The sequence below is a fragment of the Pyxicephalus adspersus genome, chromosome 8 (assembly GCF_032062135.1).
Source record: "Pyxicephalus adspersus chromosome 8, UCB_Pads_2.0, whole genome shotgun sequence".
Lineage (NCBI taxonomy): Eukaryota > Metazoa > Chordata > Amphibia > Anura > Pyxicephalidae > Pyxicephalus > Pyxicephalus adspersus.
Window position 1 is genome coordinate 23,011,185 of NC_092865.1, and position 17,617 is coordinate 23,028,801.

A 17,617-nucleotide genomic window follows, 5' to 3' on the forward strand; every position below is an offset into this window, starting at 1 on the left:
GTTATTGAAGTACAAGTAAAGCTGCGTACACACTTGCAATTTTTGTCGTTGGAAAGGATCTTTCACGATCCTTTCCAACGACAAGGGGCTGCAAGATGCATGAACGATGCTGTACATACCGACTGTACACACCGACTGTACACACGGAAGATTTTCGCCCGATAATTGGCCGATGCCGATTATCGGGCGATAAAAATCTGCCGTGTGCACGTAGCTTTAGTGTTGTAAGTAAATGTTTACTTGTTTTATTTTTTTACTTAAATAATAGGTAATTATCTAATAATGCCATATATATATATTATCTAATTTGTTGTGAAAAACATTACTTATATATGAATAAACAGATATTTTTTCTTATGAATAAATAGATTAGTTTTTTTTTATCAAAAAACTTTATTTATGCGAGTACTATTTTTTTGTTGGCAAGAAAAAAATTTGCGGCTCTTTAAAAACTTTGAAATTTTGTAAATTGTAATTTTTGGCTCTTTCGACTCAAAAGGTTGCTGACCCCTGCCCTAGGGCATTTCTTGGAGAAAAAAAATTATAAGACAGTGTCTTATTTTCGGGGAAACACGGTAGAAGCAATATCGTCACTCTAAAACAGGAAGTGTGCAGAAACTACAGAACAACCTCCCATACTACTGTTCTCCATAACATAGTAGAGGTGTTCTGTATGTCACAAAAGTAAACTGTTCAGGGCTCATAAGTGCAGCAGAGTGCACATGAAGTTACAAGCTCACTAGATATCTGGCAGGAACAACAGATGTTTTCTTATATGAATGGAGCTAACAAAACACTTTGAATTTTTATATTTAATAGATCAAAAGCCAACAAATTAGTAAAACTCATTGTTAAGTTTTAAATACATTGTAAGCTGATAGAAGGGGTGTTAAGTGGTGAAAAATGTTGGTTGATCATTATGTCCACACCAGGCTCATGTACAGTAATTGATCCTGCTTGAGTGTCTATTGTGCCTAAGCTACTGCTTTTAGTCTACTGTCCTGTATTTACCACAGTAAGGAAAGTTTCTGACCTGTCTCAGGACTGGGCGATCCTATGCAGTTTCCAGTGGCTGGCTCCTTGCCACTCAATCATTTACACCGCATCGTTGAACCATCAAATGCAGATTTGTCATTGAGTGGCAGGGAGTCCTACTAAACAGCTTGCTGTGGTCCCCAATCATTCTATGGGGCTGTCGTGGGTAGACACTACTTTTAGCATCTCCTCAAAGGCAACGATTCACTGGCACAGGTAAGCAACTGTAACTGCTCTGCAACCTCAATGCCAGTCTGAACATTGCCTTAGTCACACAGAGCATCTGTGCAGAAAGTTTGGGAGGCATCACCCTCTTATATGTACAAATTCATACCATTGATACTGGATGTGATGTTAATTGCCTCTGAAAGTTACTTTTACATAACCTTCCCTCACTGAAAATGCATTTGTTTCAATGTAACAACAGTTTACTATAACAAGTAAAAACAATAAGTGAACTAATGCCATTTAGAAGGTGCTACAGTCAGAAAGTTCACATCGTTTACTTTATTATATAGGTCCTGTATGGTTCACTACAACAATAATAAATGTAAGCTCCTTTGATGTTTCTCCTGATATGAATGGTGATGGTTCTGTGCTTTGCAAAGCCTGACATAATATATCAAAAACATACACCTACAAACATACATACGCACTGATAGCATATGGTAATAATTTAACATGATACCTATTCAGTTTTAATTATGGTGGTGATTTTCAAGCTTTTTTTATTTGTGTATTCAGCAGTACATATTTTGTAAACGCTACAACAGCAAGGAAGGAGTCCACCTAAAAAAAGTGCTCACCTGTCAGGAGCATACCAACAGCTTTTAGTTCTTGAAGCAAGGTATTAGAAAATCACATACTGGGTATAAAGAGTTTCTTTTGGGAACACCTCCAGTTTCTTTAAATAATTCAGACCAGTTTGATTGTCAGACTAGTTTCAGATGCATTGTTCACTAAATGTACAGTAACCGCATAATCCATCCCTTTTTACTGCCATTTGTATTATAGTGGGCATCAAATGATGTTAATGCCAGCCTTTGTGATGACCACAATCACCCCTTCCCATATACACAGTGATTGGCACCCTATGAACAAGATAGCTGCTTTTATCAGAAAGTGAATGAATGAATGAAAGAAGAAATGGTTGGATGCTGTAGACAAAACAATCAATGTCTTGCCACTTTCAAACATCTTCATTAAAAAACCTACATACAGAAAACCCTTTGCCCTTCAGAGCATGCTGTTAGATACAAATGGCATATTTTTTGCATGTTATTAGCTGCACACCAACTCAATGCAAACTTTTTAATGGGTGCTAATAGTATTCAGCTGGGAGCTGTCCACAATACTAGTACTGAAACAGCCTGAAGGTTCTTTCTGTCTGACGCCAGCCTCATTATAGCATATTGCTGCTGTTTCACGCAGCCTGAATCCACAACTGAATGCCTTCTAGCAGTCAAGATTTCCACGTCAGCACATATCCTTCCAATGGGAATAAGTTTGAACTTAGTGGTTAGGAATTTTGCTGGCTGAAAAATCCTGACAGCCTTGCTTTTATTTTGTTTGTTGGCCAAAGCACTAGAAAGAGGAGGAAAGCATGACAAGTGTCAAGTTGTGATAAAAATGCAACGATTTATAACCTTTCCAACCACTTTGTATCTGAGACCGTCTTTACCATGACATACATGTATTTACCTTCTGGGTCTTGTAAGTAATGCTTTTACTATATGAGGACAATTTTAATAGTTAGATACAGGTGTATAACCCTTGAACTGTATATAAAACTTTCTTTTGTTTTTGAACTTAGTAAGGAAAGGTTAAACTCCTGCCAGGTTATTTATTACTGCCTGTGTCCCAATAGGTAGATAATTCCTTGCTTCCTGTAACAGGCAAAACAAGAAGTAAGAAGTAAGCTTTCTAAGTGAGTTAAAATCTTTATTACATTATAAGCTTCTGTTTTGGTGACAACTACAAAACTTGTGAATTTCCCACTTTCTGTTCAGGTGACCGGTAAGACAAACCCGATAGAGGTTCTATTCCTTCACAAACACTTTAACTCATATGAGCGGCACTATTTTTCCATCTGCAGCACCATAGACTTTTGTGATTGAGCAAAAATAGTGTTCATTCTGAACAGTATCCCAAGTGGAACATTTATCATGCATCCATCACTCTATGAATCTCTGCTGCTTTGTACAAAGTTCCCTCCTTCAGTCCACCAACCAGGAATTGCAACAACAATGTGAAACTGAGCTTCTACAATTGTTAATTTTCTAAAATAAACAAAACAAAATTTTCTTAAAAGTTAAGTTTGGATCAACTCCCTAAAACCCCTAAAGCCTTTGTATTGATCTTGGTGTTGATCAGTTTCACTGGCAAGAAGAGAAGCTATGTAGGTAATGGAGGCAGAGCCAAGCAGAACAAATCACAAGCTAAAAATCAAACATGCCTTGGTCTCTCGATCCAATGATCATCTTTTTCTGATAGCACTTTCAGTTTATTATGTTATACGTTTGAATTTGTGAGGCATTGGGCTATGTTTAGGTTACATTTTCTTTTATTGTATTTGCTGAAGAATCATCCGCTATTATCTATTATTAGCATAAGCTAACATAAACATTATCCATTTGTCTCATCATAAAAAGTTTTATTCAAGGGATTTCCTGTCCAGTTTTGTATTATCAATAGATTGTGACTATCTGCAAATTATATATAACACTAGAGGCCTTTTATTGTTATGAGAATCAAGTACTTTCTATGTTTGTTGTAGATACCAATATATTTTACATTTCCTTCTCACTCATTTCAAAAATTGTTATGGATAATAAGATCAATTTTCTATTCACAGACATCAAAGTCAGAACTGAATATCACGATGAGTATATCATGAGAAGTGTTTTTTTAGCAGTTACACACTTTTTAAGTAAATGTAATTCATCTTCAGTTCCTAATGTAGTTCACCGAGCTATATTGCTTAATAATTTTAGGACCCACACTGTCCCACAGAACATATTTAAAAAGAACTTATTCTTTGTCAATGGCTAATTATTTAAATGTGTAATAAATGTGAATACTAATAATAGTTTTTGTTATATTCTTTTTTTTATAATGATCTAATTACTGTTTACAGAGAGAGCGCGAGATTACCTGCACAAGACTGGAAAGTTTATTGTAATCGGAGGAATTATCTCTCCTGTGCATGATTCATATGGCAAGCAGGTACAGTCTGTTTTTATAAATGCATTTTTCAAAAATATACAAATAGAATAAGTAACATTTGGAATGCTTGGAATTTTTAAGTATCAATTCTGTTCTATAATTTTCACCACTCTGCTCAAAATGTAAAACAATAAAGGACCATAAACACCTGTGCATTGCGGAAAAGCACATGTTATCAGTGTGTTACCACAATGTATATTAACGCATTTTATGTTTGTTTTGGTGCTATTAGATTTTAATGGCACCCTGACACATTTACAAGTACATTACTAACTTATAGCTAACTTATCAAAGTTTTGTAAGAAGTACAGTCTGTTATTTCTCTCACTAAAAGAATAAGAGTGGAAAACTGATTAGTTGTACACCACACAGATTGACCTTATATCGAGGCCAACTGACTTAACAATACTCCATTGCTATGGTTTTTTAGACTTAATAAATAACAGGCAAATGCATAGCCAGTGCCATGTCTGTTTTAATAAACGTTGAGACTGCAAACCCTGAGCTTTTCCTCTGTCCATATAGGACAAAAAAAACAGGATCACATAAGTATCCCCCTCCCAAGCAGCACAGATTTACCTATCTTTCTTTCATCCACCATTCTGTTCAGCTTCTGGGAATGCAGACATATCTGGCTATTTCAAGTATCAAAGAGCATGGAGCTTATTTTTTTTTTCAGGTAACTTTACTGGTGCTTGGTGATTGGCTAGATTCTATCACAAATGTCCTTAGCTTTGCATAAAGCTCCAGCATTTAGAAATGTCTTTTCTCATTCCTGGTTGGTGAACTGTGGAGGAGGAAACGGATAAAAGTTGAATATATGCTGTTTGGGAGGGGGCATTAAAGACAAGGTTTTCCATTGATATGCAAAAGCAAAGCATAAGGACATTTTATACCCAATACACAATAAAAGGGTCAGCAATTTAATAATGGTCAATTGAACCAAATCGTTATCTTTCGATGTACAATGTTTCGGTGTTGACAATATTTTGTTTTGTGTCAATTACATCACTTTGAGATGCTTCTGAAGTCATACAGCAATCCATTGATCTCCTGATATGATTTTGACTGGCTGGTCCTGGCTGAATAGCAGTGGGTTGTCTCCTGGGAGGAGTTGCAAATATCAAAATGCCTTTATGGTTAAATATCAGTGTGGAGGAGTGGCAATTTCCAAGGCAGACTATATGCATGAAGGTCACCCTGGGTATTGCCTACATGTGTTGCTGAGCCTCAATGATTAAAACAAGAAAGCTAATGAAAAAAATGTATGGGCCAGGAACAGTTTGGCTGGGAAGGAAAGGGCTAGATGATACTTTATCTCCTCCAATCAGGGGGAAAAAGGTAGGCTCTACCTGATTTGCTGAAGCTTCTAATGCACACCATGACAAGCTATCAGTCTGTAGTGAAATCAAAGAATGCAATTTCCATGCAGGTCAAAAGCCTGTAAAACCATGCAAGACTGAAGTTGGAGTGTGGTCCCACCTTTAACATAGGTACCTCTAACTCTTAGCTGTGATGTGTGGCAGAGCTGCACACAGGGGTCACAATACAAGGGCTGCCACCCGCCTACAATTTCTTCCCACCCCGCTTAAAAACATTTCTGGGTTAAGCACTGCACATTAATGTATTTTAACTGTATATTCTTAGTTTAGTTATAAAATAGATGTAAAACTACTAACTGGTATCTCATAAAAACTTTAACAAGTTAACACAGCCATTCTCAACCAGGGACCCCTGGAAGCCTAGGGTTCCTTTAGAGGTATACTGAGGTTCCTTGAGTTGTGACTTACTGACCTCACTTTCTGATGTGTTTGCATATTTCAGGCCTAAGGCCACTTGGCAGAGCCACAAGCATGCCACTAATGATCTTTTTAGCTGCCTATAGGGTGGTATCGGACCACCACTGTGGGGCAACTTTCTTCATACTGACCAATATCGTACTGGATATTTTCCCAATGTCCCCTGATAAAATTATTTTAACGGGTTCCCTGAGACCTGAAAAGTATTTTAAAGGTTCCTATGAGGTAAACACTAGAGAAAGGCTGGGTTAACATATTTCCAGGATAGGTTTTTTTTAATGCACAGCTTTAATTTAAAATACCTTATAGGCCTCTGCAGCCTAATACATTTATACGGTGTTTCCCAGTTGTGTCCAGAACAGAAGCCATGTTAAAGGTCAAGCACTGTTACACTAGTTAAGTTGTGTCAGGGCAAATACATATAGACTGGAAGTGGGTGAAAAAAGGATTAAGCGTCTTCCCACATCATTGTATTGAAATAGTTCAGACTGCAGGCTCTGTTGTGTATTTCATTAAAACTGCTTCAATACTGAGAAATTTTCTCTCATTAACATAACAATACTTCAGCGTTCATTTCCCCACATAAATTAAATGGAATGGGAATTATTTTTTCATTGTACACCTTGCGGTCTTCAGGTTTTACCATATAACAATTATGCTGATGCAGTTGCCAACAGTAAGGACCCTATCCTTTGAGAAATAATTCAAAGATTCTTTTGTATTGCCGTTTGTTCTTTTTTGTGCTTTTTTCGAATGCCAGACGATTCTTATCTGGCTCCGTAGAACTTTTCTTGTTATTTGATGCACCAACCTATCATCCTTCTTGCTTTCACCTCTCAGTTCTTTTTAATGTGCTTCACTGTGAGAGCAACGAGTTCACCTCCCTTTCTGCTTTCTTCATGCTTTTAACTGTCTTTAATGTGCATCAGTCTTCCTGCTGGATATCATCATTGTGCAACTCCATATTGATTATCTTTCATTTCTAATGCTGCACAATTTCTCCTCTTCAGTTCTTTCTGCCATCATCTCATTTTCTGTTTGTGTTTAGCATTTTTCCTATTTTTGTGCTTACTAATGATTTACTGATTTGAAATAAAACATCTATTTTCTTATCGTCTATATTTCCTAATATGACCACATTTCAGGTGTCATGTAAACCCCTCCTCTTGTTTTATTTTTGTGTCGCTGCAACTGGAAAATAGGTTATTTCAATGCCCTCTGCAAACTGTTTGGTATTTTTCCATTGCAGTCATGTTGGGGAAGGGTATTCATTTCTCAGTCTCTCCGAATGAACTTTCTTGGAAAATACTATAGGGTATATTTATAAACAATACACTGTGAAATGTTAAAATTATGAAAGTCAAAGCTGACCTGAATTCAAAAAGTGAAGATATTCTATTTTAAATGGATCATCTATTGTTAACTGTTCCTATAGAGTACACTTCATTTAGCTATAGGATCCTCTGTGTTTTGTATATCTGTAGTGTGAAATAAAAGGCACAGAGGCCTTTCACTGATAGCTTCATGAGATTCGGAGTTACATTTGGTATTGTTGCTAACGTGCTGATCACTGTTTTCCTGAGTACGTGTTGGAGAGAAAACTTATATGCAAAAATCTCCCTTCTTCTGAATTTAGCCTGTGATTTCTGAATCTCTGATTCCTAAATTTTCCCCCACACCCGTTTTCAGATATCTAATGATGGCAGCTTTGACATAAGAAGGCCAAGCTGTGCCTTTAACAAAAAGGCTATTTCCACAAAGAGAGACAGTGTAGAACATGGCATGGTGAGTCCATAATAGGTAAAAGTTACAGGGAACTAAAGTATGGTGACAAGTGGAACCTGGAATGGATCTGGTCCAAGATTAAAAACATTTGCTAGCAAATAGCAAATGACTCTGAAGAAATCCATTCCAGAGTTGCCGGATCACCCAGTTTCACTGAAGAAAGTGTATCCTCTCCAGCCTTGGAAAGCTTTATTGAATCAGGTCCACAGCTTCTACAGTTCAGTTCATCTTTAGGTATTTAGGATGCAAAAAAGACTGTGTCCATGTGTTTACATTCCACTGTTTATCATAAAAGACCACTCTTTTAAGAATAAGAAGGTTACAATCTTAGCTGGACCATTAGTGATTTTTGGGAGTCTGTGAAAAGAGAAAGACATTGGGAGGAGACAACAAAAAATACCTAATTAACCTAAAATGTAACTATTATAATAGTAGAAAAAATATTTGCCTAATCCCATTTTTTTTTCTAATATTCCACCTGAATATTTCAGTGTGGTGATGTTCATTCACTAGTAAACAGGAGATTAGTAGCAGTGTAGTGGTGAAAAATATTCAAAATTCTGACTCCATAATTTCTAATACGTGCTTTACAAATATGTGGGAAGTAGTGTATCAGTAGCCTGTTGGCTGGATTTTCTTTAAATGTTGACATTTAGCTTTGTATACCTGTATATACTATTCTTTGCTGATCACTTTTCTTGAAAAAGTTCAAATAGTTTGCTTGTGTGATTAAGGCAAACCTAAAATGATTTAATAATTTTCTTTTAAAGCAGTGAATGGCTGCACAACCTTTCCTTTGATGTCCTTTGTAATTTATTCCAATCTAGCTAAATTTAAATTGAGTGGATAACTGCATGATCCCACTTCTTCATATAATACATTTTTTTCTCAGGCGTCTTTTTTAATCCCTTCTTATCAGACTGCCCTGGCCTTTCACATATTTTTGCCATCAGTAGTGTGTACAAAAATTGTATGCACCAAACTCCTAATACTTATTTTCAAACCATTGGCCTAAAGATATACATTTCTTTTAATAAAATTACCCTTTTTAACTGTTGGTCTAATACAGTGCTTTACAATGCCCTATGCAGTGGTCACCAATGTTTTCGACCTTACGGACCATGAAATTCATCATTTTAAATCCGGCGGCGTGTAGTAGAAGCAAGTGCGCATGTGCCAGGTCCGGAATTCAGACTATGCATGCGCGGGGAGCCGTGTGTCACTCAAAGGGTAAGAAACCTCCCCCAGAGTGACGTGATGATGCCAGAACCTGCCCACTCTCCCATCGCAGGTTTAGACCTGCTTGCTAAACATCCTGGGGGGACAGTAGGTCAGGGCTGTGGACTCAACAAAAGTTGTGTCCATAGGCGGGACATGATCAGTAGGGTCAGGAGAAGGAGGAGGGAAATGAAGAGGTGAATGAATGGGTAAGCGGAATGTAGGTGAATGTGGCAGGGAAGGGGATTGTGTGAGGGTAATTACATGTGTATGTGTAATGGTAATGGTAAGGTTAATTTTTCTGCTGACTACTGCCCTTTGCATTGTTTGTAAAATCATGCAGCCATTATTATGACGTACATCTAGGTCAGTCCATAGTTTAGTATTTTCTTACAACTGTAGCTGACATCAAAGAAAAATAATGTGCAATTTTTTTCTTCTTCCAGCCTACTAAACTTTACCATGATGAGGAGAAGATATGGCCATGGGATGTGTGGATAGGGAAAGATTTATGAAGTAAAGGGCTAAATGAGTTGGAGAGATATTTGCATCATCATCTGTAGGAAGACCTATTCTCACCAGTCCATTGGACCAGTCTTTTCTAACCTTTGTAACAGGTCTCTTAGGGGTCAGGGAACCCCTGTTAATAATTTTAATATTTACACAGCTTATGATACATTAGTGTGAAAAGTAAGTGGATATACATTTCAAAAACAATATGGAAACTCCAAAAACGTGGTGTACAGCAGCCCAAAAAACAATGTGGGTTTCACTGAACGGATATAGTGTGGTCAATGTAGAATGCTTTGAGGAGTTTTCCTTATCTGGAAGATTCTTGTGACATTTTTGCAGTTCTCTTTATGAGTATAGGAGATCAGATAGTATGAAGAAATATCCTGGCATCTTTGACTATAGCTATGTTTTACACAATCCAATGGTTTCTTGCTTTTCTTATTCATCGACACCTTTCCCACAACTTTAAAAAATTTACATATTTTCGCAACAATTCTGTATTTTTAATTTACTACCAATCTGTGGATTTGCTACTGAATTCTGAAACATTTGTTGTTGGAAAAAACAAATATAACAAAACACATTAGTCAAGCATAACAACCTAAAATACTATGCCTATATATAGCAAAATGTGTTACCTAAAAAGACAATTTTAAGAAGGGAGTTCAATAATGACTCCATATGTATTAAAGACTACAGATAATTAAAATTGTGATAACACTAGTTGGCTTGTTTAATATTTGCTTCACCAAACTTTCAGTAAAAATCAGATACTAATTTTACACTTTTTGTGAAATTAGTATAAACATTTGCTAAGGAGAGTATCTGGTGGTTGTTAAGTAAGTATAAAATATATCTTATATTAAACATTATTTGAAGACCATGAATTTGCACTCAAGGTCTGCTGGAATCATCCCCTGTGCATTTCCTCCATCTTCCTGTTTATTTTAATATCTTCTAGTTCTGGTAAAGTAGCTAACATATTACGTGATGGTAATTGATATTTTATGTGGTCTCTAGTGGCAATCTCTACTTTTGTTTTGCACAACACTTGGTTAAACATACAGAGTCTTTGGTAATCAATTTCCATTATCTATGCTGTTATGTATACAGACAAATGCTGTAAATGCTAATTATTCTTTCCTGAAAGGTTCAGTTTTAGGTCCATTGGGACCCACAGAGGAGAGATGAATTTTTGTAATAATTTCAGTGGGCTCGAAGAGCCGGCATCACACTTTGTAGCAATTTTGTTTTATTTTTTTTTCTACTACTGCCTTTTAATATTAAATTGTCTTCTCTTTAGGGTTTGGTTTCAAGTCGCCATCGTCTTAACATGTGTCAACTTGCTGTGCAGAATTCGGACTGGATTCGGTAAGAGGATCATGTCATGTGGGAATTAGGAGCTATATATATTTACAATAAAAATTAGAGAGGCGGTTGTGTTTTTCCTTTTTTGCAATGTTCTTTCAAACAATACCGCAGGATTACAGGTTATCTGTAAATTCAACATTTCTGTAGAAGGAAATCTTGTTAGTTGGTGTAGAAGTTCTAGAGTAGGACAGGCTATCTGTAAGCGCAAGAACTCTAAATGAGATCATCTCTAGGTAAAGTGACAATTTATCTGTAGTGCAGGAATTCTGGAGGAGCACTATTTACCTCCCAGTACTGAATGTGGACTGGTTATCTATACATTCAGAAATTCTAGAAAGTAGCAGAGTCTATATTTAGGTGTAGGAATTATGCATGAGGAAGAGGAGGAGTTATCTGTAGAACAGGGACTCTGGAAAAGAACAAGATATCTGTAGTTAAGGATATCTGGATCAAGACAGGATATATGTACTGCAGGTGTTTTGGAGGAGGACATGATATCCGTAGTACAGGAATTCTAAAAAAGAACAAGATATTTGCAGTTAAGGATATTTGGAACAAAATAGCATATATGTATTGCAGGTATTCTGGAGGAGGACAGGTTATCTGTAGTGTAAGCATTCTGGAAGAGGACAGGTTATGTGCAGTGCAAGAATTCTGGAGAATAACAGGTTGTCTGTAGGTGAAGGATTCTAGAGGAGGACAGGTAATCTGTAGGTGCATGAATTCTGAAGCAATGTTAAGTATTTATAGGAGCTGTAGAGTGGAGGATCACAAGCTGTCTATAGCATGAGAATTTTTGAAGGAAGATATTTATAGATTCAAGAAATCAGAATAATGGATATCTGCAGCTGCACATTCTAGAGACCAAGTTATCTGTAGTTAACAAGTAATTTTATAACACAGGGTAGACCCTTGGGAATGCTACCAAGATACTTGGCAAACAACATGCAGCGTGTTGGAGCATCACAGAGACCTCATGAAGGTAAGACATTCTAGTATCTAGAAGACATAAGAGTATTCTTTAGAACAGCAAAGGCTAGCTTAAAAAAAAGCCTCACGTATCAATATGTTTTACAGATAATTACTTATAATTACTTCCCCTCATCTACCAATCAGATCCTATTGAAATGTCTTAATATAAGTATTATGGTATGATATATATCTGTGAAGAACATGTCGAGTTCTGTGTAAGAATATATTGGTACATCAGGTCCAAAGTGACTGTAAGGCAACATATTGACAGCCAATAGGATTTCATTTTTTACTGAGCTAATGCACCTTGCTTGTTCTTGATTATTGCATATTGCATATGGATAGGATATTGCACATCCTAGCCACTATTTAAACTGGACAAAAGTACTTTTTCCTTAAAATATCTAGTGAGTTGTTTCTTTATAGAATCAGACATGTCTGTAAATATATGTTTTTTAATATATAATATTTTTCAGAGAGTAACTGGCTGTATCTTGTCCAATGTGAACACACCTTCTGTCACACCTGTGATTGGACAGTCTATGAACAAGCCAACACAGCCTGTCTATCAGAACAACAATCTTACTAACAAGACCACTGCAGGTAAGTGCAAATTCTTGTAGAGTGCAATGTATTAAAATATCTAATAAAATAAAACATGTATTAATGCACAATGCAAGCAATTATTACATTTAAAAAAAAAAAATATGGGAGATTCCGGGATGTACACACTTACTTGGAAATCCTGAAACACTCACCCTTACTGTGAAACATTATGAGTCAGGAGCTGACACACTTGCAGTGCATGCGATTGTTTGCCAAGTGGACTCCCTCTCATGTTTTTGTTATTGTGGACAAGGATACAGTTGGCTCACAGAACATAGCTGATTGCAATTGCAGGTTCAACTTTAGGGACATCAATATTAGACTATCGCTGCTTTAAGGGTCTAGCTAAAAGAACAGGCAGGCACAAGAAGAAAATTAGAACTAAAGCCGCATACACAATTGCAATTATAGTCTTATAATCTTTCACGATCCTTTCCAATGACTAAGCACTCCACGATGCATGAACGATGCTGCACATACAGCACCGTTCTGCTCTTTGAGGAGGGGAGGGAGAGAGCGACTTATCGGCACCCTGGAAGTGTGTACGTAGCTTTAGAGATAAAAGTATACCTAGGGAACCACATTTTTGTAGTTTTGGATAGTGTGAGGAAGGGTTAGGCCCTCCACCATATTTATATTGCTATCTATGTATGACAAAAACTAAAGCATTGCTTGCAGTTTTATCCCTTTTTGTGACCTTCCTCATTCTTGTGAAGCTCCCAAACTGCCTCCTTTCCCTACCTTGGGGCATACCAGCATCCTTCTATTTCCCTTGGCACAATGGGACACCTGATCCTGGGACCAATGTTTAAAAGGGGTATTCCCTCCACTGTATTTAATCCCCTCATACATGTATTTAAATACGTATTATACGTATAAATATTTGATACGTACACTTTTCAGCTCCCTAAACTGTAGGTCATGCCAGAAACAAGGCTTTCATTTATCTTGTTTAAACCATGTGCACTTAGTACTTTTTAAAACCATAGTACCCGCTGCATTTTGATTCCTGCAGAATCCTAGGCTTTGTGCTCATGAGCCGATTTTGATTATCTCTAATTTGATGAAATCACTGATTGAATCTGAAATAAATATAAATTGAAACTGTGTGCCAACCAATTATAAGCAACCAATGTGTGGGTCCTTGACGGGACGCAGACAAATAGAGCGTGTTGGTAAACATCACTTTCAAGTCATGTCATGTGTCCTAGCAAACAAATCCAACTGAGAGCTTCTGTCTATCCTATGGTTTACCCCACCCCCAACCCACGATTAGAAGGGAAGTTTATAAATCACTTATGTGCTGCATTTTGGATCCTCTAAATGAGTGACTGCTGATTGGAAAATCAATCAGGCTAGTTGATCAAATGCAACAACAGCAGTTAAATTGTCTAGTAGGCCTTACAGTCCAAGTCTGCTGATTAAGGTCTTTCTAAATGCATCAAAATGTGCCTAAATCAAATTATAAAAACACACGCCCAAATACAGAGCACATGCAGCAAACTAAACCCTAAAACCCTCACCATACTGTGTGTTGTTTTCTGTTTGTAGTGAGGTTTCTGGGCAAAGTTGGTGAAGGACTAAGTCGCATGTGTTGTGCCCGTCCCAATCTGCAGCGTGTTACATTTGTAGGTAAGTATCTCCAATATATACACATTATATATATACCATGACACACTACTGTTTATATCACCTGGCTTTAAAAAAAATGGTAAGGGTAAATGATATTTTAGATTTAGGGAAATGTATTAAAAGCACTTTTACATTTTCCTCACACAGATTCTCTGGAGATGATCTCTGTGTGACTGAGCCTCCACAGCCTCTTCTAAAAGGTGCTTTGTGCTGAAGTTGCAGGCACCAATGTCAAACACTACAATGCAGAACCATTATTCTTGCATTGTTGCTGAGGGCCCACCTGCAACCCAGAGTTTCAAACACAGGAGGGGGCCACACTGGCTGCAGGTGGAGCAAGTGATAACATAAGTAGAAGCTTTTTTTTACATTCCTACTAGACCTAATGGCCTTTCTAGTAATCTACACCCTAAATAGGACCATGGGAATATGGAAGCACTGGGTAATTGAAAGAGGACTATGTCCATTGCATTGCATGTGCAAAGAATGTACTTAGAAATTGTAGCCACAGCTCTTAGGGGGCTTCAAATTTTGTAAGAGGTTTAGTAATAGTAACCAAATGTTTGCTTCTTCTAGTGGTTAATGTAACAAACAATAACTCAAAACATGTAATAAAAATACACCATATTTTCCCTTTAAACCCTAAATAATCCTTGTCTGCTTTAATAATATTAGGTATGGGCCCATGCATTAGGCAACCTAAAGGCAATGCTAAGGAATGGGCATCTGATGTATACATTTTAGCATGGTTGTAGGTGGGATATTCCTTTCTTGACCCCCTCCCCTCTGCCTGACTATATATTCCTTGTTAGCAGCTGTGATCAAAGCCTGAACCCCTGACAGTGAAATTGCCACAACTATTGTCAATCTAGATTTGACTCAGCCTTATGAACACTAGAATTCAGAATATAAGCTTGAAGATGACTACTGCAGAAGATGATAAATGTTATTATCTAACTTTCCTAACTGTGTCTGTGTTTTTTCTTTTTTTGCAGATGAGAATGCTAATTTGGGCACAGTGATGAGGTATGAAGAAATAGGTAAGTTTCAGTAGGAGGCAGTGTTTAGGTAACTATCACTAATATTCTACTGAATACTGTGCTCTTGCTCATACACTTACTGTCCTTCCTACCCAGAGCTACGGATCTTGCTCCTGTGTGGTAGTGACCTGCTTGAGTCATTTTGTATCCCTGGCCTCTGGAATGAGTCCGATGTGAGTATTGTTCCTTTTGTTGTCTGGGTTCCCTGCTATTTTTATTCTTCCCCCTGGTGTGACTGGCATCCTAAGTAATATCTAGAGTATGCTTCATCCTATTTGTTCCTCACAGCAATTTGTTTGTCTTCCTGTAGATGGAGGTGATCGTGGGTGACTTTGGCATTGTGGTTGTACCACGTGACGGAACAGACACTGAGCAAATCATGAATCATTCGTCTCTGCTCCGTAAATACAAGGTGTGTTCCTAAATTAACAGGTAACTGAGGTGAGACACTCATGAATAACTAGGCCAAGCCTCCTGGCTGAGTGTTACGTAGTGGTGTCTCTGAAGAAATTAATTCACTTCAATGTTTTAGCAGAAATTAAATTCCAGGTATATTATATTTTAGGTTTACAACTGTGCTAAATTTACAAACATGCTAACCTAGAATTTTTCCTTCCTTCAGAATAACATAATTGTGGTTAAAGATGATACCAACCATCCTATGACCCATGTGAGCTCCACTAAGAGCAGGTAATTGATAGTACTTTGATTATTTCTGTAATTTTTTCTGTAGTTAGGAAACCTTTTTGACAAAATGTGTGTAGTAATATTTAAGCATATCTGCTTGAGCACAGCATGTGGCCCAAATGCTTTCAGAGTATGTATAGTGGTTTTGTAGATATTGCCTTTTTTTTATTATGGTAAAGGCTAACAAATGAAAACATTTTTTAAAGCTAGATATTAAGTAGTGCATATGAGTATTTTATCTTTCCTGGTTTTTGTTATCATCTATTTGTTTACAGAGGACAGTAGTTCAAGTGAATAGAGCATTGATCCAGCCATTGGTTTTAATAAATAGTTTGAAAAGGGAAGAACTGTGGGGTAGAAGAACTTTTGGTAGGAGGGCAGTGCCAACAATAACATTGCTCTATGTCCAATGAATGTTATGCTCTTTATTTGTTTTAATTTTTAAAATGTGAATTCATATTATTTGATGAGCTTTTTTGCATTACCCTTCTTTTTTTGTTTTCAGACTGGCCTTGCAGCATGGAGATGGACACGTGGTGGATTACCTGACACAACCTGTCATTGACTATGTTCTGAAAAGTCAGCTTTATATCAATACATCTGGTTGACTTTTCATGTTGCAGCATGGGGCGTAGTTATGGACTACCTTCATTATCACAATAAAATGTGTTATTACTCACTACTCACCACAATCTCCTCACAGATCATGATATCTCTGTACCCCACTCATTACTGCCCTACTCACCTGTCTGCCTTACTCATTTACTTAAAAGATACATGTCACCTTCTTAGTACAGAGGCAGCCATTTGTTACTAGGACCAATAGATCAAAGAATGCAGCTTTCCAGTTTACTAATAACTTAGGATATTACTGTGGCAGAAGTACTATAGTCATGTCACTGGTTACTAATAAACTGATATGCTGAATATTGGTTCAGTCTGTGGAATGGCTTCCATCACTAAAAAGAAGTGACAAATATACTTTAAGTCATTCTCACTCCAAAGCCTAAGGCGAGAGAGCACTCGCTGTACTAGTGAAAAGAGTGCTTGAGGTGAGGCGGTGTTGTTTTCTGGCGTGTTTAAACATAAATGCAGTTGTAAACTTACTTTGCTGGGGGGGAGTTTTGGGGGTATCACTTAACCCATTGGGTGCCTTGTACATCATATTACACTAAATGGTTGTTTATTCATTCTCCATGTACTGGTCAGTTTATGGGATAGGGGTGTTATTTATAAATCATGTAATAAATTTTAGCAATTCATAGTAATTCTCTTTTTCAGCTCAGAAAATTACCTTATTCCTGCTCACTCTCCTTCTCAATTTTAGAGGGCAGTGGTTATCAAAAAGTAGACATTGTTACATCACCTTCATAAGCATTGTGCACGCAGTTAGCATGCCTTACTGTGCTTTGATCTCCATGGTGTAACCATATCTTTTTATTAAACTTCTATCCAGGAGAAAAGGGCATGTGACTGTCTACATTCTCGGATGGATTACTGGGTAGCAAGGATGTAACTTTCAGAAAGGGTCCTATCTAAATGAACAATATATATTTTCTCAATCAAAAGTTATTTAGGTAGGTACACAAAGAAAATATTTATTTACCTGTATACTAACTGAATGCAGACATGTCAGCTTGGGGTTCAGTAATGGGGGCCACAAATGGTCCTTATTTTGCAGGCAAAAAGTACAAGTTATTTATTAGTTCTCTTTATTGCTCATGTTTTTTTTTT

General features: G+C 37.1%; 1 protein-coding gene across 4 annotated transcripts in view; it reads left to right on the forward strand.

Annotated features, from left to right (window-relative positions):
• The window catches only part of NMNAT2 (nicotinamide nucleotide adenylyltransferase 2), a 50,540-nt gene extending 33,978 nt beyond the window's left edge, over positions 1–16,562 (forward strand). For all 4 annotated transcript variants that reach the window (XM_072419771.1, XM_072419772.1, XM_072419773.1 and 1 more), the window contains 10 exons: positions 4,172–4,260; positions 10,879–10,946; positions 11,850–11,928; positions 12,395–12,521; positions 14,076–14,156; positions 15,152–15,196; positions 15,293–15,369; positions 15,507–15,608; positions 15,819–15,886; positions 16,389–16,562. In XM_072419771.1, the coding sequence (XP_072275872.1) occupies positions 4,172–4,260; positions 10,879–10,946; positions 11,850–11,928; positions 12,395–12,521; positions 14,076–14,156; positions 15,152–15,196; positions 15,293–15,369; positions 15,507–15,608; positions 15,819–15,886; positions 16,389–16,491 (839 nt within the window). In that variant the 3' untranslated portion in view covers positions 16,492–16,562. The remainder of the gene's footprint in view (positions 1–4,171; positions 4,261–10,878; positions 10,947–11,849; positions 11,929–12,394; positions 12,522–14,075; positions 14,157–15,151; positions 15,197–15,292; positions 15,370–15,506; positions 15,609–15,818; positions 15,887–16,388) is intronic.
• The last annotated feature ends 1,055 nt before the right edge of the window (positions 16,563–17,617 follow it).